Source organism: Podarcis cretensis (genome assembly GCF_951804945.1).
Source record: "Podarcis cretensis genome assembly, chromosome: 8".
NCBI classification, from domain to species: Eukaryota; Metazoa; Chordata; class Lepidosauria; order Squamata; family Lacertidae; genus Podarcis; species Podarcis cretensis.
Window position 1 is genome coordinate 82,768,261 of NC_137177.1, and position 19,822 is coordinate 82,788,082.

At 45.3% G+C, this 19,822-nt stretch overlaps 1 protein-coding gene across 2 annotated transcripts; it reads right to left on the reverse strand.

Moving 5' to 3' along the window:
- Nucleotides 1-1,462: 1,462 nt before the first annotated feature.
- Nucleotides 1,463-19,508, reverse strand: LOC307221997 (uncharacterized protein). Of its 2 annotated transcripts, XM_079986979.1 has the most exons (8): nt 17,931-19,508; nt 14,956-16,036; nt 14,567-14,629; nt 10,079-10,213; nt 8,336-8,510; nt 4,301-4,399; nt 2,711-2,802; nt 1,463-1,618 (listed from the first exon to the last, which is right to left on the reverse strand). In XM_079986979.1, exons 1-8 carry the CDS (start codon nt 18,065-18,067, stop codon nt 1,469-1,471), a joined length of 1,932 nt encoding a protein of 643 aa, XP_079843105.1. In that variant the 5' UTR covers nt 18,068-19,508; the 3' UTR covers nt 1,463-1,468. The 2 variants fall into 2 exon arrangements, with proteins under 2 accessions (XP_079843105.1, XP_079843106.1); XM_079986980.1 differs by lacking the exon at nt 14,567-14,629.
- Between the last annotated feature and the right edge of the window lie 314 nt (nt 19,509-19,822).

The window sequence follows — 19,822 nt, forward strand, 5'->3', positions numbered from 1 at the left end:
GCTTTAGGTTACAGACTCCCCTAACCCAGAAATAGTACCTCGGGTTAAGAACTTTGCTTCAGGATGAGAACAGAAATCGCGCAGCAGCGGTGTGGCGGCAGCAGGAGGCCCCATTAGCTAAAGTGGTACCTCAGGTTAAGAACAGTTTCAGGTTAAGAACAGACCTCCGGAACGAGTTAAGTTCTTAACCCGAGGTACCACTGTATCTGACTTTTAGAAGACATCTGAAGGCAGCCCTGTTTAGGGAAGCTTTTAATATTTGATGAATTATTGTATTTTAATATTTTGCTGGAAGCCGCCCAGAGTGGCTGAGGAAACCCAGACAGATGGGTGGGATATAAATAATAATTTTCAAATAGCTTTTCCCCCTCTCTGCATGTAAGCAGTGACATTGGGAAATCTGTACTAGAGGAATTCAGTTCCTTCCCTGCCCCCCTTCATTTTTACAATGCCATATAAATGGATCACGGCAATGGCCCATCTAGGCCAACATCTTCTTCTTGCCCTGATGGGGGATTCCTACAAACAGGATCCGTGCACTAGAGTACCCTCCCCTCCTGTGGCTTCCAGCAACTGAGATTCAGAAGCGTTTCTGCCTGCGACTGGCAGAACACAGACATCATGGCTAGCTGCCTCCTCCATAAATTTGCCCAGTCCTCTTTTAAAGCCATCCGAGTTGGTGGCTGCCTGTGGGAGAGAGTTCCGCAGGCTAACACTGAAGGGCTTTCTTTTATCGGCCTTGAATCTTCCAACGCTCAACTTCATTGGATGTCTGTGAGTTCTAGCGTTATGAGAGAGAAGGTGGGGAATACCTATTTTCTCCACCCCATGCTTAATTTTGCAAACTTCTATCATGTCGCCTCTTGCATGCCTTTTCTCTTATAACAAAATTCCAAATGCTGTAGCTCAGTGGGGGTGCAATTGCTTTGCATGCAGGTGGTTCTGGGTTCGATTCCCGACATCTCCAGGTAGACCTGGAAGAGGCTCCCTCAAAATCCTGGAGAGCTTCTGCCACTGTGGCAAGCTGGCAAGCATGTCTACTGTTGCCACAGCCATTATTATGGGGATTAAGGTAAAGGGACCCCTGACCATTAGGTCCAGTTGTGGCCGACTCCGGGGTTGCGGCGCTGATCTCGCTTTACTGGCTGAGGGAGCCGGCATACAGCTTCCGGGTCATGTGGCCAGCATGACTAAGCCGCTTCTGGCGAACCAGAGCAGTGCACGGAAATGCCGTTTATCTTACTGCTGGAGCGGTACCTATTTATCTACTTGTACTTTGATGTGCTTTCAAACTGCTAGGTTGGCAGGAGCAGGGACCGAGCAACGGGAGCTCACCCCGTCGCAGGGATTCGAACCGCCGACCTTCTGATCAGCAAGCCCTAGGCTCTGTGATTTAACCCACAGCGCCATCTGCATCCTTTATGGGGATTAAATCAGGTCTCAATCAATGGATGAAATTTCAGAGCGATCAACGCCATACTTTCTGGATGGAGGCGAGGCTGAGTTCCATCTTCTTCTTCTGCGATAATGCCGGATTCCAGTGACACACGAGGCTATCGTTCTGGATGCTGTAATTCTTATTCCCAAGCAGCCAGTAAGTCTTCATTTTCCCTTTTCCCTGCCCAGGATGAGAAAGAAATGGGGAGATTTTTAAACCCTCCGCCTAGCCAAGGTGATGTAACCATGTGTGTGTCTGGGTGGGGGTATTTGGGAATTCTCAGAAGCCAAAGAAATCGGCACAGCCGTGAAATCAGGGGTTCAAAATCAGTGTAGCTTCAAATGGTTCGGTCCGCCATCTTGATTCAAAATGGCACCTGGTTGCATCCAGACACAGGCAAAAACCAGCTCCTTGATCCGAGGAACCATAAACCAAAATGTGGTCCAAACCTGTGCAGTTTTGAAAGAGTCCATCTGCCATCTTGATTCAAAATGGCACCCGTTTGCATCCAGACACAGGCAAAAACCAGCTCCTTGATCTGAGGAACCATAAACCTAAATTTGGTCAAAACCTGTGCAGTTTTGAGAGGGTCCGTCTGCCATCTTGATTCAAAATGGCACCCAATGTTTCCAAACATAGATGCAAACATGCTTCTTGGTTTTGTGCAACATTTGGCCAGGATATCTCAAGAGGTGTGCAAACGCACAGCGAATGGAAAAACAACTTTCCAAAACATAAAGTCAATTATTAGGTATTTGGTGTATTTGGTAAATGTAATCAAATTTTTAAAAATAATAATAACAGGAAGTTATTTCCACCCTCTTTTTCTTCATATATAAATCCAGAATCGATCACAGCCAGTGCTGCTTGTAGACCCACTGAAGCTAGTGGATGTGAGTGACTCTATTAATTTTAACAGGTTTGCTCTGTGTTGAACTTAGTCAGAAACAACCCAGAGCATGATATCTGGCTCAAACTGGTGCGCCCTAGAAATCTCACTTCATTTTTTAAAAATACAAAATAAAGTTACTAGTCCTCAAGACTAACTTAGGTCCCACTAATTTCAAATTAATACAACTTAGTTGGATACAACCTATAGTTAGTCCTCCTCAGAGCAGACCCATTAATCTCAAGGGATCTCCTCTGATTAAAACTGAGTTGGGCACAACCCCGCTGTAAGCTCCTTGGGGCAGAGAACTCGCCTTCCTTTCTCCTTTCTCCTGCAAATGCCCCAGGCTGTGCTAAATGAGTGGAGATAATAGTAGCAGTCACCTTCACTTCAATCTCTCCTCTTAGCTCAATGTCATAGGCATCGTCCTTCAGCAGCGCAAGGTATGTGGCTGAACTGATGTGGATCTTCTGAGCTGGGAAATGAGTTATCAGAAGACACATAGTTAAACGAGGAGCTGTCCTTGCGCCGCCTCCTGGTCAAAAGAGGAAACTGTAGGTCAAACCCCCACAACCCATAATCCCCCTGTTTGTTTGTTTGTTTGTTTGTTTGTTTGTTTGTTTGTTTCTTGATTGATTGATTGATTGATTGATTTACTACAGTGGTACCTTGGTTCTCAAACTTAATCCGTTCCCGAAGTCCATTCCAAAACCAAGGTGCGCTTTCCCATAGAAAGTAATACAAAATGGATTCATCCATTCCAGACTTTTAAAAACAACCTTTAAAACAGACATTTAACATGAAATTCAAAATTGTAAAAAAGAAAACTTAATAAAAAATTATACACCCACGCCCACATATATATGATGTCAAGAAATAACTATACAACCTTTAAAAGACATCTGAAGGCAGCCCTGTATAGGGAAGTTTTTAATGTTTAATTACATTTTTGCATATGCTGGACTATTTATGTATGCGACCACGGCTGCGGCGATGTTATTGGCCCAGAGATGGAAAGAAGATAAAGTCCCGACCAGAGAAGAATGGCAGATCAAGTTGATGGATTATGCCGAAATTGCTAAAATGACTGGATGAATCAGAAATCAGGAAGACCAAATTTTTAATAAGGAATGGGGAAAATTTATAACCTCCCGGCATCCTTAACAAACTACAATTCCTAGAATTTATTTGAGAGAAGTTGTGTGCTTTAAATGCATGGTGTGTAAACAGTCTGAGCGTTCTACTCTATGGGCCCAGTAAAATTAATAAGGCTTGGTTAACATCAGTGGGTCTACTCTGAGTAGGAGGAGTAGCAAGGAGTAGTAAGTATAGTGGTACCTTGGGTTACAAACGCTTCAGGTTACAGACTCCACTAATCCAGAAATAGTACCTTGGGTTAAGAACTTTGCTTCAGGATGAGAACAGAAATCATGCAGCGGTGGCACAGCAGCCCCATTAGCTAAAGTCGTGCTTCAGATTAAGAACAGTTTCAGGTTAAGAACAGACCTCCAGAACAAATTAAGTTCTTAACCCAAGGTACCACTGTAAAACAATTTGGAATCACAGTTGGAAAGAAGATAAAGTCTCAAAAAGGAACGGGGGAAATGGATAATTTATCTTAAAAACCATTGTAAACAGTTAAAATCGTTAGTAGGATTGAAATATCGCTTGTAGTTTAATGGTGGATTTGGATACAATGGAGAGGTAAAACACTTGGATTATTATAAAAGATTCAGGAGGAAATGATTAAAAATAGGACCCACAAAGGGGGGGGGGAGTACAGGAGGTTCTTTGGCATCTTGTTTCTATGTTGTATGTTTGATAAGTGACTGTAAGATTTTAATCTGAAAAACGAAATAAAAAAACAAAAAACCCTGAACAGAATAATGCAAACCGGCTGCAATGGCAAGCTCTCTGGGATCTCGTGGGGCAGAGGGACGTGGAGGGAGGTTGTGGGGGGCACAGCCACTCACGCAAACTGGTGGACTCCATCCGAGAGGCCGTGTTCACCGTGTCACCAAAGAGGCAATATCGAGGCATTTTGTGTCCGACGACGCCAGCCACACACGGACCTAGGTGGGAGAAACAGGGAGAGGAAGAGAAGGGTAAATGTCAGGGCAGACAGAGATGATTTGTTGTTTAATAACATAAGAAGAACCCGCTGGATTAGGCCAGATCCACTCCAGCATCCTTTTCTTATAGTAGCCAATGACAGTGGTACCTTGGTTCTCAAACTTAATCCGTTCCAGAAGTCCATTCCAAAACCAAGGCGTGCTTTCCCATAGAAAGCAACACAAAATGGATTCATCCATTCCAGAATTTTAAAAACAACCCCTAAAACAGGCATTTACAGTGGTACCTCGGGTTAAGAACTTAATTCGTTCTGGAGGTCCGTTCTTAACCTGAAATTGTTCTTAACCTGAGGTACCACTTTAGCTAATGGGGCCTCCCGCTGCTGCTGATTTCTGTTCTCATCCTGAGGTAAAGTTCTTAACCCGAGGTACTAACTCTGGGTTAGTGGAGTCTGTAACCTGAAGCGTCTGTAACCCGAGGTATCACTGTACCATGAAATTTACTATCTAACGAGACCATTGCTCCATAAAATGAAAGCAATAAACAATGTACTGCAGTCACAGAATCAAGCAATACAGTAGTGGAACTGGGTTCCACACAGTCACAAAAACAAAACGGTTGAAAAAACCGCAAAAACAAAAACGAAAAATAAATGGCAAAACAGACCTCAGTGTAACACTCAAAACGGAAGTGTGGCACTCAAATTGGAAGCGTAACACTCAAAACGGAGCACGTTCGGCTTCCGAAAAAAATTCGCAAACTTGAACAATTACTTCCGGGTTTGCGGTGTTTGGGTTCCAAGTTGTTTGAGTACCAAGGCGTTTGAGGACCAAGGTACCACTGTATATGGGAAACCAGAGCACAAGAGCTCTCTCCTTGCCAGTGTAGTGTAGTGGTTAAGAGCAGTGGACTCGTAATCTGGTGAACTGGGTTCGATTCCCTGCTGCTCCACATGCAGCTGCTGGGTGACCTTGGGCTAGTCACACTTCTCTGAAGTCTCTCAGCCTCATTCACCTCACAGAGTGTTTGTTGTGGGGGAGGAAGGGAAAGGAGAATGTTAGCTGCTTTGAGACTCCTTAGGGTAGTGATAAAGCGGGATATCAAATCCAAACTCCTCCTCCTCCTCCTCTTCTTCTTCTCCTCCTTTTTCTCCTTCTCCGCCTCCTCCTCCTCTTCTGTGGAGGCAGAGCATAGCCATTGTGGCAAGTAGCCATCAATAGCACTCTCCTCCTCCACGAATTTGTCTAATCCTCTCTTAAAGCCACCCACATTGATGGCCATCCCTGCCTCTTGTGGCAGGGAGTTCCATAGTTTAACTTTGTGCTGCGAGGACTGAAATTCAGGAGATTTCTGTCGCAAATTTCCCACCATTCAGCTTCATTGGATGTCCTCAGATTCCAGAGGGAGAAAAAAATTGTTCCCTGCCGTGCTAAACTTCTACATGTCACCTCTTACTTGCTTTTTCTCTCAACGGGAAAGTCCCAAATGATGCAAACTTTCCCTATAGGCGGAGTCGCTCCATTCCCTTTATCATTGCAGTCACTGATTTAGTTAAACACTGATTTTGTTGGAATAATAATAATAATAATAATAAATTTTATTTATATCCCGCCCTCCCCAGCCGAAGCCGGGCTCAGGGCGGCTAACAACACTAAAACAGTATGACATTATAAAACATTATAAAAATGAATTAAAATCAAAATTGATGGCAACCATAAACTAAAGCTTTGTAAAGATTGCCAGAGGAGGGGGTCAGGCTGCGCCCTGACCAAATGCCAGGTGGAACAGCTCTGTCTTGCAGGCCCTGCGGAAAGATGTCAAGTCCTGCAGGGCCCTTGTCTCTTGTGACAGAGCGTTCCACCAGGTTGGAGCCGCAGCCGAAAAAGCCCTGGCTCTAGTTGAGGCCAGCCTAACCTCTCTGAGGCCTGGGACCCTCAAGGTGTTTTTATTTGAAGATCGTAAGTTCCTCTGTGGGGCATACCAGGAGAGGCGGTCCCGAAGATACGAGGGCCCTAGGCCGTATAGGGCTTTGAAGGTTAAAACCAGCACCTTAAACCTGATCCTGTACTCCACCGGGAGCCAGTGCAGCTGGTATAGCACCGGGTGAATGTGATCTCTAAGCGAAGACCCCGTAAGGAGTCTCGCTGCGGCATTCTGCACCCGCTGGAGTTTCTGGGTCAGTCTCAAGGGCAGCCCCACGTAGAGCGAGTTACAATAATCCAGTCTGGAGGTGACCGTCGCGTGGATCACAGTGGCTAGGTCAGGGCGAGAGAGGTAAGGAGCCAACTGCTTAGCTTGGCGGAGATGAAAAAATGCCGCCTTTGTTATAGCTGCAATCTGCGCCTCCATGGAGAGGGAGGTATCGAAGATTACACCCAAACTCTTAACGGACGGTGCTGGCACTAATTGCACCCCCGCAAGAGATGGGAGTTGCCCCCTCAGTCCCATGTCGTCCCGTCCCAGCCAGAGGACCTCTGTCTTCGAAGGATTTAACTTCAACCGGCTCCCACGTAACCATCCAGCCACAGCCTCCAAGCATCTGATCAGTGTGTCTGGGGCCGAGTCCGGGTGGCCGTCCATCAATAAATAGAGTTGGGTGTCATCAGCATACTGATGGCAGCCCAGCCCAAAACTCCGGACAAGCTGGGCGAGGGGGCGCATAAAGATGTTAAAAAGCATCGGGGAGAGTATTGCACCCTGAGGCACACCACACACCAAGGAGTGGCAGGATGACAATTCCCCCCCAAGCGCCACCCTCTGTCCCCGACCAGAGAGAAACGAGCGCAGCCATTGAAGGACTGTGCCCTGGATCCCCACGTCGGCAAGGCGGTGGTCCAGGAGTTCGTGATCGACCATGTCGAAGGCTGCTGACAGGTCTAGAAGAATCAGCAGCCCCGACCCGCCTCGATCCAGCTGCCTGCGGAGATCATCTGTTAGGGCGACCAGAGCCGTCTCGGTCCCATGACCAGCGTGGAAGCCGGACTGGAATGGATCCAGAGCTGATGTTTCATCCAGAAACCTACCAAGCTGTTCAGCAACCGCTCTCTCAATCACCTTACCCAGGAATGGAAGATTCGAAACCGGGCGGTAATTGGATAGATCTAAGGGATCTAATGATGTTTTCTTTAAGAGCGGGCGCACCACTGCCTCCTTCAGTTCCCCTGGGAATGTCCCGGTGCCAAGGGACAGATTGATGATATCCCCCAGGGGGGCCCGCACCTCTTCTGGACACGCTCTAATCAGCCAGGACGGGCACGGGTCGAGAGGACAGGTGGTGGGCTTTCCAGCTCGGAGGAGTCTGTCTACATCAGCTGGGGATATCCAGTCAAAGTGGTCCAATATTGAACCCGAGGACAGTCGAGGGGCCTCCAGTTCCTTTATTGTATCCAAATTGGCAGGGAGGTCATGGCGGAGCAACAAGACCTTCTCCGCAAAAAAGCTCGCAAATGCCTCACAGCTGTGTGTCAAATTGTTATTTAAATTTGGCTGTCCTTCGAGGGACGTTAAAGACCGAATTATACTAAATAATTGCGCCGGGCGAGAGCTAGCGGATGCAATGGAGGCCGAGAAGTAGGACTTTTTAGCGGCCTTCACTGCCATCTCGTAGGTTTTCATAAAAACCCTATAAGATGTTCTTGAAGCTCCGTCACGGGCACCCCGCCAGAGTGGCTGGGGAAACCCAGCCAGATGGGTGGGGTACAAATAATAAATTATTATTATTATTATTAAATAATGTGCACTGCTTGATTGTAGAACGACAACAACAACCCGACACAAATCAGTTTACAAAAAGAATAAAAATGAAACTATTGGGTTTTTTAAAATCAGTTAAATGCCTTTAAAAAATGATTAAAATTGACAGAAAGGTGAATACCAAGTCAAAGAGTTGGACACCGCTGCCCCCATGTGGCTGCCTCTCTGCCAACCTGTCTCACCTGTGTGAATCCCAGCCCGTAGCTGCAGTTTGCCGCTGGGCATGTGGGGTATCACGACTTGCCGGACGGCGGCCACCAAGTCCAGAGCCATCTTGGCGATCTCATCGGCATGCTTTGTGCCGTTCCTCTCTGGCAAGCCGCTCACGACCATGTAGGCGTCCCCAATGGTCTCCACCTGGTGGGGAAGAGGGACCCAAAAATTGTGGAATTGGAAGAGACCTTGAGGGTCATTTAATCAAGATCTGAGCGAAAATATAAAACATGCTTTTGGTGGCTTGGTCACCAGGCAAATTACTACTACTAATACTATGGGACGCAGGTGGCGCTGCGGGTTAAACCACAAAGCCTAGGGCTTACTGATCAGAAGGTTGGCGGTTCAAATCCCCATGACGGGGTGAGCTCCCGTTGCTTGGTCCCTGCTCCTGCCAACCTAGCAGTTTGAAAGCACGTCAAAGTGCAAGTAGATAAATAGGTACCGCTCTGGCGGGAAGGTAAATGGTGTTTCCGTGCGCTGCTCTGGTTCGCCAGAAGCGGCTTAGTCATGCTGGCCACATGACCCAGAAGCTGTACACTGGCTCCCTCGGCCAATAGAATCATAGAATCATAGAGTTGGAAGAGACCACAAGGGCCATCGAGTCCAACCCCCTGCCAAGCAGGAAACACCATCAGAGCACTCCTGACATATGGTTGTCAAGCCTCTGCTTAAAGACCTCCAAAGAAGGAGACTCCACCACACTCCTTGGCAGCAAATTCCACTGTCGAACAGCTCTTACTGTCAGGAAGTTCTTCCTAATGTTTAGGTGGAATCTTCTTTCTTGTAGTTTGGATCCATTGCTCCGTGTCCGCTTCTCTGGAGCAGCAGAAAACAACCTTTCTCCCTCCTCTATGTGACATCCTTTTATATATTTGAACATGGCTATCATATCACCCCTTAACCTCCTCTTCTCCAGGCTAAACATGCCCAGCTCCCTTAGCCGTTCCTCATAAGGCATCGTTTCCAGGCCTTTGACCATTTTGGTTAATAAAGTGAGATGAGCACCGCAACCCCAGAGTCGTCCGCGACTGGACCTAATGGGCCCCTTTACCTTTACCTTTCCTACTACTACTATAAATTTATTTTTAACTGCCTTTTACCCTAAGGGTAATTAAGACACAATATTAAAAGCAGTTTGAAATGACTTACAATCTCAAAGATAGGCATCCCAAGTGTCAAAAGAGGTGCATCTCCAGCAAATCTTTATATATCACATATCCAACATACAACATAAATACAAGATTCCATGGAATCTCCTGGACTTCCCTCCTCCCCTTTGTGGGTCCTATTGTTAATCATTTCCTCCTGCATCTTTTCCTATAATCCAAACCTTTTGGATTATGTCCAAAATTCACCATTAAACTACAAGTGTTATTCCAATCCTACTAACTGTTTTTGCTGTTTACAATGGTTTTTAAGATAAATTATAAATTTCCCCCATTCCTTATTAAAATTTTGATCTTCTTGATTTCTGATTCTTCCAGTCATTTTAGCCATTTCAGCATGATCCATCAACTTGATCCATCAAGTTGATCTCCAGAAAACCTTATGTTGCTTTGTTGTTATTATTCACAATGGCCCTGCCAGGTAGGACCTTGGAGGGAAAGCGCTCTGGCCACTCCGTCGTTTTGGGGTTGCCCTCTTCTTTTCCTGCCTGAGAAGTCTTCCCTGGCCACCCCGATGCTTTAACAAAGCCGGAAGCCACTGACCTTGTAAACGTCATAGGATTCAATCCGAGTATCGAAGCAGACGTAGAGGTTGTTGAGCATCTCAACCACCTGTAACGGGGTGCAGGAGGCGGCGATGCTGGTGAAACCCACGACATCCGAGAAGAAGATGGTTACCTGTTGTGGGGAGATGGATTGGGCTGTATTATCATACCTCATAATCATAAGGAGAAAATCCAAAACTATGGCTATGAAGCAATGGGAGTTCTTAAATGATTCTTTACAAAACCAGGGCTCGACTATAAAAATCTGGTTGTGTTTAGAATAATCTTGTGCGTAATATAAAAAATACAAAGTGAGACATTAAGGAAATCCAAAGGGAAAATATGAAGAACAGAGGATCTGACGAACGGATTAAAAACGCGTGAGGCAAACGGTGGAAGTCTTTTTTTTTTTTAAAAAAAAACACTTTTTAAGGTAGATACGGACAAGATGAAATTATAAAATTGAATATAAATATAGATGGAAACTGGCTATGTATAGTGAATACTTATCTACTTTTAAAAATTTTCACCTATGATCCTTTTCTTTTACTTCTTTATTTTTTCTTTGTTCTTTTTTTCTTTTTTCTGATATCTTTTCTTTCATTTCACTCCTTTATTGTGAACAGCATTTTATAGAGGTATAAATAACTGTAAATAGGAAAAGAGACAAAGTATTCTCTAATTTTTTTCCTTGGTTATATGTATTTTCTTTTTATTTTGTATTTTCTTTTGTTGTAAATATGTGTGTTTTCTAATCTGTACTTAATAAAAATGTAATTAAAAAAATATATACCTCTGCAACAAAGGGGGCTGGCTCCTGGGTTACAGGTAGAGCTGGCTCCAGGTTAGGGGGGGCTCCATAGGGTGAGCACTTTCCTACTGTAGGGGTGCCCCAGGCCTACTTGGAAGTAGAGGGGAGGCAGTGGTAATAGTGCAGACTCACCAAGTTGTGGGATGAAATCCACTGGGAGCAGTCAAATACAACATTCCTTGTTTTCCTAGAGTGGACATGCAAGGGGATGTTGGTCCAGCCATTCAAAACTTCCTGTACCTCCTGGGCTGGAGCATCCTTCCTTGCATGTGACTAGAGGTGGGCGTGACCTTACCTGTCCAGGTAATAAAAGGACGAGTCACGCAGCACCCCTTCCCTCTTTTTGACTTCCTTCGTCGTTTGACCAGCTTTTAGCTAGGACTGCTCCGCTTGCTCTCAGCTAGCAGTAGCACTGGGATTAGTCCCCCATATGGGGTAGATCCACATGTACATATTTGTAACTAAGTCTGCCTTCATGGATTCAACTGTGAACTGATGTGAGTAAACTTCTTTTATTGACTTTCAATAAGATTGTTGAGTCTTTATTCTTTTAAGAGGAATTAAAGGGAATTTGAGGGATGTGGGTGGCGCCGTGGGTTAAACCACAGAGCCTAGGACTTGCCAATCAGAAGGTCAGCGGTTCGAATCCCTGCGACGGGGTGAGCTCCCGTTGCTTGGTCCCTACTTCTGCCAACCTAGCAGTTCGAAAGCACGTCAAAGTGCAAGTAGATAAATAGGTACCGCTCCGGCGGGAAGGTAAATGGCGTTTCCGTGCGCTGCTCTGGTTCTCCAGAAGCGGCTTAGTCATGCTGGCCACATGACCTGGAAGCTGTACGCCGGCTCCCTCGGCCAATAAAGCGAGATGAGCGCCGCAACCCCAGAGTCGGTCACGACTGGACCTAATAGTCAGGGGTTCCTTTACTCTTTACCTAAAGGGAATTTACCAGGAATATACAATTCAATCTGAAGACAGACTGAATTGTATAATAGTGAGAGGCTTACACAAGCCTGCAACCAGCTATCTGCTGTGCATGTGGGGAATGTAACTCTGCTACATAAAGAAACTCACTGGCGCAAGTTGGGAAGGATATTAATAAACAATATATCCTCTCCTGCCACGCTGAACATTCCCACACAAGTGTCCCTATTTTCCAGGGACAGTCCCGGATTTACAGAAGCCGTCCCAGGTTCTGATTTGATCCTGGAATGTCCCACTTTTCTTTAGGACATCTCTATGTTCAATGGAGAAAAGTTGAAGGGTATGGTCAGACATCCTTATTTTCATCGGAGAAATGTTGGAGGGTATAGAGTTATCTGACCCCCGAGTCACCTGAAGGCAGTTGTTTAAATGTTTAATGTTTTATTGCATTTTTATATATGTTGGAAACCACCCAAGAGTCAGATGAGCAGGGTATAATAAATAAATAGAATAGAATAGGACATCCCTATTTTCATCGGAGAAATGTTGGAAAGTATGTGCTCCCCCTGGAGCTGCCGTTTTAATTTCCCGTTTTAGCATCTTGGGAAATCAAAATGGCTGCTCCCAGACCTTCGCTAGCGGGACTGCTCTTTAAATTTCCCCACAATCCATTGAAGCATGGCCGCCACCATGAGCATTGTGGGAAATAATCATGGCTGCTCCCAGACATTGTGGCGGCTGTTAGCAGGCTGCTTTTCTTCCGGGCCAAACCATCACAGGACAAGTGTTTAAGCAGCTATCACATCTACACAATAGATAGCCGTGTGCTTACGTGTTTATTACATTTTTGTCCCACCTTTTTCTCTGCAGGAGATCCAGGTGGCTCACTCATTTAACCCCCACAACAACCCTGTGAGGTGGGTCAGGCTGAGAGGCAATGAGTGGCCCAGTGAGTTTCACAGACTAGTGGAGATTCGAACCCAGGTCTCCCAGGTCCCAGTCCAGAACTCTAACCACTACACTACTCCAGGTTTGGGGAAACAGCTCCACAGCAGGATTTGAGGAAAGATGTCTTTCCTGTGATTATAAAAAGCCCTCTTTGATATTCTGTCCTAAAGGCTGCCCGGATCCTCGCTTAATTCTTCGTTTCCCCCCTCTGAATTCCCTATAGCTGCCGCAATTATCTCCAGATGTCTTTCTGCAATTCTCTCCTCCAAGGCTTCGTCTTTGATGCCGAGGGTTCTGATCCGACTGTTCGTAATTGCTCAATTACGGGATTGTTTAGGAAATTACACCTCTCGTTGAAATGCAAATGTAATTCTTTTTTGGGGTGGGGCGGGGTCAAGAGGGTCCCCCCGCATGACGATCGCCGAGCACCCAGAGACGAGAGAGGAGATGGTGAAAATGAGGTCGTTTATTTCCCTGCGAGGTACCATTTCCTGGCAAACCTTTGGGGAGCAGAAGGCGTTTCAAAATGGTTGCCAACATGTGACCACCCAAGAGGTGCGAGGGAACTATGAGGAGCAGTAGCTCTTCATAGAATTGCAGAGTTCAACTAGTCCAACACCCTGCAACGCCACTGGACCCCACTTACTCTCCTTTCGATTCTTATCCCTAAGGCATAAAGACAACAGCCGATAAAATCTTTTGTTATTGAGAATTTTAGACTGTCTCGCCAGAGTGGTGCATGCTCTAGTTATCTCTTGCTTGAACTACTGCAACGCACTCTATGTGGAGCTACCCTGGAAGGGGACCCGGAAACTACAACTAATCCAGACTGCGGCAGCTAGACTGGTGACGGGGCGGCTGCCGAGACCACATAACACCGGTCTTGAAAGAACTACATTGGCTCCCAGTACGTTTCCGAGCACAATTCAGTGTTGGTGCTGACCTTGAAAGCCCTAAATGGCCTCGGCCCAGTATACCTGTAGAAGTGTCTCCACCCCTATCATCCAGCCCGGACACTGAGGTCCAGCGCCAAGGGCCATCTGGCGGTTCCCTCCCTGCGAGAAGCAAGGCTACAGGGAACCAGGCAGAGGGCCTTCTCAGTAGTGGCACCCGCCCTGTGGAACACCCTCCCAATCAGATGTCAAAGCGAAAAACAACTACCAGACTTTTAGAAGACATCTGAAGGCAGCCCTGTTTAGGGAAGCTTTTAATGTTTAACAGACTATTGTATTTTAATATTTTGTTGGAAGCTGCTCAGGGTGCCTGGGAAACCCCAGCCAGATGGGCAGGGTATAAATAATAATTTTTTATTATTATATTATTATTATCTGAACGAAAAACTGTTCATTTGGCATTTGGGGAAAGGGGTCTTTTGGGAAGCTGAAAGCCTCAAGCCTCTTGGCGTGTTATCTATTTTCATTTATTCGATTTATTTGCAAAATTTCCTACCCTGTCGACATATTCCACCACTCTCCTCTGGGCCACGCTTTCAGAATAAAAATCTGCTCACGCTCAGAAATACATCAGAAAACACAACTAGGATTGTCCTCTGTATCATTTGATGTGCTTGCTCTCATTTTGAAAAATTAAAAAATAATTTATCATTAAAAAATATTTTGATACTACACTGCGCTACACTACACTGAAATGTTGAAATGTTTCTTTGATTGTCCTCGAATCTTCCTGCTACGCTTGCCATCCTCTTGTGCTACATCGCTAGGACCTTGGAGAGACAAGCGTTCGAATCCCCCCTCTTGGAGCTCATTGTAGGGCCTCGGGGCCAGTCATTGCCTCTTGGTCTAACCTACCTCACAGAGTTGTTTTGAAGATTGACTGAGGAGGGAGATCACTGGGTACAACGCCTTGAGTTCCTTGGAGAAAAAAGTGGGATTTAAAGGTTAATAATAATAATTTTTAAAATGTAACATGGTGGGGAACATTTGAAGGCTGAAAGATGCTGTTTCTAGCAACCCTGAACTCACTGGCAGAGAAAATGTGGCTGGTTTCTCACTGTTTTGTAGGATGTTTTCGATGGAGGTGGTTTGCTGCACTGGGACCCTTTGGGAGGAAAGGTGGGATACAAATTTTATTATTTATTTATTCTCTGCACTGACTGCCCTTGAGCGACATCCCCGAATCGAAGAGACCAGGCTAGCGGTGTGCAAGGTGTGCAAGTCACCTGTGACGGCATTTTTACCTGGTCGTAATTTTCCGCCTCCACATGCTCGCGTTTCCTTAGCTGCTTGGCGACGGATTTGGGCAACATCTGGTGCAGGAGGTCCTCAGCCAAGCTCCGCTCACGCTTCAAATCCTCTGTCCGTTCCTTGAGGCTCCTGGCGTAATTCCGGATCCAATCTGTCATCTCCTTGAACGACACCAGGACGATGGGGTAGATGAGGCTGGCGACCGCCAGCAGGCAGATCTTGAGGCTCACCAAGGAGAGGATATCTCTGGATTTCTTGCTGAGCCTCTGCCGGCTCTTCTCCCACAAGCAGGCCTGCAAGGAATCCAAGTCCTTCACCAAATGCTCGTCTGGTGGCAATGGCGAGGGTGGTGGGGAGAAAACTGGGATGCCCCCATATTGGGTGGAAGAGATGGAGAGGTTTGGGTTCTCCGCCCAACACCCTCGAACGCTTTCAGATGCGATGACGGCATAGGTCAGAACGGCAGACATTTGGTACCACAGGCCTTGGGCGTCCACAGAAGATGATGGAGGCATCTCTTGGGACTTCAGGAAGCCTCCTTTGGTTCTGAGGATGGCTCTGAGGGACGCCACGTCAACCCAATCTGGGTTCGACTTTATCGCTTCAAGGTCTTCCTCAGGACTCCCAAACACCTCGAGGATTTCGGAAACAATCCTGGACCACGCGAGACCCATCACCGCCGCTTGGGTGCCGTTCAGCTTCTCCCTGATCTCACTGGCGAAAGTTTGGCACCCAAAGTCTTCCTTGCATGGCACCTGCATCACATGGTCCTTCCCTTTGGATCCCTCACAGGAAACTGCAAATTTCCCCAACGCGCGATCCAGGAAGAACGTGTTCAGTGCTTTGCCCTCGCCATCTTCCTGGCTACGAATCTCATCTCTGAAGAGGCAGGCGAGATGGAGGACCCAGACGGTCTGGCAGGAGGGGACGCTGGCGAGGGCCGCCTTGGCATTCCTCCACGATTCCAGAGTTTTGCTTAAATCCAGAGAGATGCTCCCCATCAGGGTGGCCACGGAGACCAGGCAGGCGACCAGGATTCGCCTCACTGTCTTGCTGGTGCTACAGGGACAGAAGCTGAGGAAAGGAAAGGAGAAACTGGTTAATTTTGTCCCCTTTACAAGCGGAAAGATATGCAGACTCATAGAATTGTAGAGTTGGAAAGCAGCAACCGAAGGATCGTCTGGTCCAACCCCTGCAATGCAGGAATCACAGCTGAGTCAATATCAATCTCAGTTTTTCTCCCTTTCTCGTTTTCCCATTCATAAGTTCATTTCTCCACATTTTCACGTCACGTCAGGTTTTCCCAGCTGGATAAATGGGACATGAAGTAATTAAAAACAGTTTAAAGCAAGAAGACAACAAATAAATTTAAAGCAAGGCTAAAACCCTAAAAACTTTTTAGTCTTCCTTTAGGTGCTTTTGTTGTCTCAAGTGTTATTAATGGTTTTAAATTACCTTATGTGTAAATTGCCTTGAGAAGGCAGTTAATAAATCAATGGTGTGTATCTGTATCTAATCTATATCTGTATCTGGGGTAAAAAAGACCTGATGAAAAATCAGCAGCCTTTTTGATGGGTTATTCTTATCTTTTTGGATGATGAATTATTCTTAATGCCAATAGGAATTGGTGGTGTTTGTTTTTTTCCTCTTCCTTATCCCTTTTCCCCTCTGCTATATTTGTAATAAAACACACACATAAGAGCAGCTCTGTGCAAATAAATAAAAAGAGGGAAAATAGAACACCACTTTTTTTCCAGAGCAACTATAGTGAAAATGATGCAACTGGACAACAGAGCATTTGATGGTGAGTTAATAGAAGAAAAAATTATTCTGAAAGATTGCTTCATGAATTTGCTGCAGAGCTTAGGATTTTTTTGATGAACCCATAAGGCAAGATGGGGCTGTGGCGATGATCTAGAAATGTGATGATTTAACATCCTCCTCTGCAATAATAAGTATCAGCATAAAATTTATTGGTTTCCTAGTAAGCCTTCCCGTTTGAAACGAGTCTAGCAAACTAGAAAAGTCTAGCAAACATTTATCTCACACAAATTGGTTTAGATATCAGCTGTTTTATTGATGCAAACTGGGGGGGGGGGGAATCCAAAATGGATCGCAAGACGTTTTAGACAAAAATATGAACATTTGAGGGAACAAATGGTTTGCATTTGTGAATAATTTCATTCCTTTCTTAGCTCTGCTTCTGAGCTATTCAATTTTCTGTTTCTAACAATACAAGTTTTTACGTTTCAAGTTAACCGTGCAATTTTTAAAACAAAAACACCTAGCAATCTCAATGTTTTTAAAAAACAGTTTCTAGGTCACTAGCCCTTTCATTTTCTCCTACTGCACCTTTTATATTTAAATCTACGATTCAGTAAAATAATTATACATTGTGGATAGCACAGAACAAATTCGTGTAAATGAAAAACTTAATTGTAATCAATTTCTTTTCTCTGTCCAACTTTGATAATTCTTATCCCCAATCAGTTTGCTGGGCTTGAATTATCCAGCTTTTCACTCAAGAGATGAAATTTAATTTTCTCAATGGGTTTAACAGTTTGGGGGATTGTGCAGAGGGGATCAGCTGAATAAGGTTTGCATTCTGGTGGTAAATTTCGGTTCCTTGGTTAGTTTATGGTTCATCTGAATAATATTTTTTAAAGCATTTTATATTCAGAATCTGGTCCATCAATTTGACCAAATCTCAGTCTGTTTCCTTAGCCAGTTTCAAAGTTGTTTGATTGCTGTTTTATGCTGTTTAGATCAATTTCTGCTGCCTTGTTTTTCCTGTATATGAAAAGGCATATTAAATACACAAACACACATAACCATTCTTTTCTGATAGCTCCCGGCTTCCTAGGTCTCCTGGATCTCTCCCCTCCCTGAAACTTCCCACTTTTCCCCCCTTTCCAGTAAAAATTCAGCAAACTTTTCTCCTGGTTTTTGTCTCCTTTACAGCACCTACCTGCAGGTTGCACAGCTGTTCCACGAATTCCCTTGCCCCCAAACTTGCTCTTCCTTGCCGTTGTCTTGCCTGAATTTGGGTTTCCCCTTGAGTGAAGTCGAGGAGGTAAAAAACCGTTGGCTGCCCACTCCAGACATGGAACCCTTCCCAGACTTGGGGACTGGTAAACAGAGATTATGGGACTTGGCCAGAGATGATACCTTGTTTAAAAGCTCCTTTGATTCCCAGTGCCTGGAAGCAGCAGTTATCCCCCTCTGGAGGCTTGGTAGGGTACCAGTGGCTCTCCCCTCTCTGTGTGTAAAGGGCGGTGCTGATGCTGGAAGAGGAACTGAGATGTCTGTTTGTGGCAAAAGATGGAGAGGACCCACAGAACCATTCCAGGTCCTCAAGCCGTGTTGGCTAACTCCCTACACTGATCATGCAAACGGTGGGAGCAGAATTATCTAGCAGCTGTAACTGGGGGAAAGGCGGGTGGTTAGACTTAAATATGTTTGGGATGCAAACTCTCTCTAATAAAAATTCATTTGCAAAGTTTTTAAACGTGCGCTCGCATGGAAAATTTATTTGCTCATTTATTCCAGCTATTTCTTTCAAAACGTAACGCCAGCATAAAGTGAAAAACGCTCTCTTTATTCATTCTCTGTTGCCAGCTATAGTGCAGATGGGAGAAGCAGTTTGCTCCTGTGTGGTGCACCCTGGCTCTCAGAAGGTACAGATCCAGACCCCAGCTTAAAAAAGGCTCCCCGCCCCTGCTGGAACTGAAGGCGAGGACTGTGTTGCAAATAACATCAGTTTTCAAAAAAGAAAAGGCACTAGCTGGTTAATGCTCACTAAGATGAAGCCCCACTGCAGGCACTAGAACAGGCATAGGCAACCTCGGCCCTCCAGATGTTTTGGAACTACAATTCCCATCATCCCTGATCACTAGTCCTGTTAGCTAGGAATCATGGGAGTTGTAGTCCCAAAACATCTGGCGGGCCGAGGTTGCCTATGCCTGCACTAGAATTTAATTTTGGGTCAAAATGCCTATATAGGATTGGGGTTCACACACATGGTATAGAACTCCGGCACAAATGGCGTATATAGTGAAAGGGTTTAGTCCCAAATGCTGGCATTGTGGTCAGGAAAAAGGACTATATTCACACATGTGGGAATGTAATCTGGTTAAGGAATATTGGCAAAAGATTATTAAGGTAATTTCTGGACTATTTCAAATAAACATAGAGGTTAATAGGGATTTGTTATTTTCAGGAATACTGGGAAATAACAAAGTAAAGAGTAATAAGCAAGAGTTGTACAAGATTATGATTCTAGCTGGAATGGCAGTTATTGCTTTGGGATGGAAAGAAAAGGCCAAATGGAATATGGAAAAATGGAATGATTATGTATTTGAATACGTACCATCAGAAATATTCGCACAGATAGTGGCAGAGGATAGATGGGAAAATAAATGCCAAAGTATTACAAATAAATGGGCATTTTACAGGAACTGGATAGAAAGAGAGGAAGCCAACCCTAACATACAAGCTCGAATGAACAGACTGTGTACATGGATAAAGATATGAAGAAGGAAGGCCTGACCGGGGGCAGGGAGGACTGGAGTGGGAAGGGAGGGTGTTATGTACTGGGTTGAATAGGATCCAAACTGCAGCAGTCTGATTGGCCCTAGAACAATAGGATCCAAAAGGCAGCAGCCTGATTGGTCCTAGAACAATAGGATTCAGAATGCAGCAGTCTGATTGGTCCTAGAACAATGCAGCAGTATGATTGGTTGGCAGGAACTACCCAATCATGCTCCAGATAGAAGTGAATCCACAACCTGATTGGCTTACAGTAGAATTCCGGAATTAGCCAATCATGTGCAGCCCATTGTGTAAATAATGTATATAAAG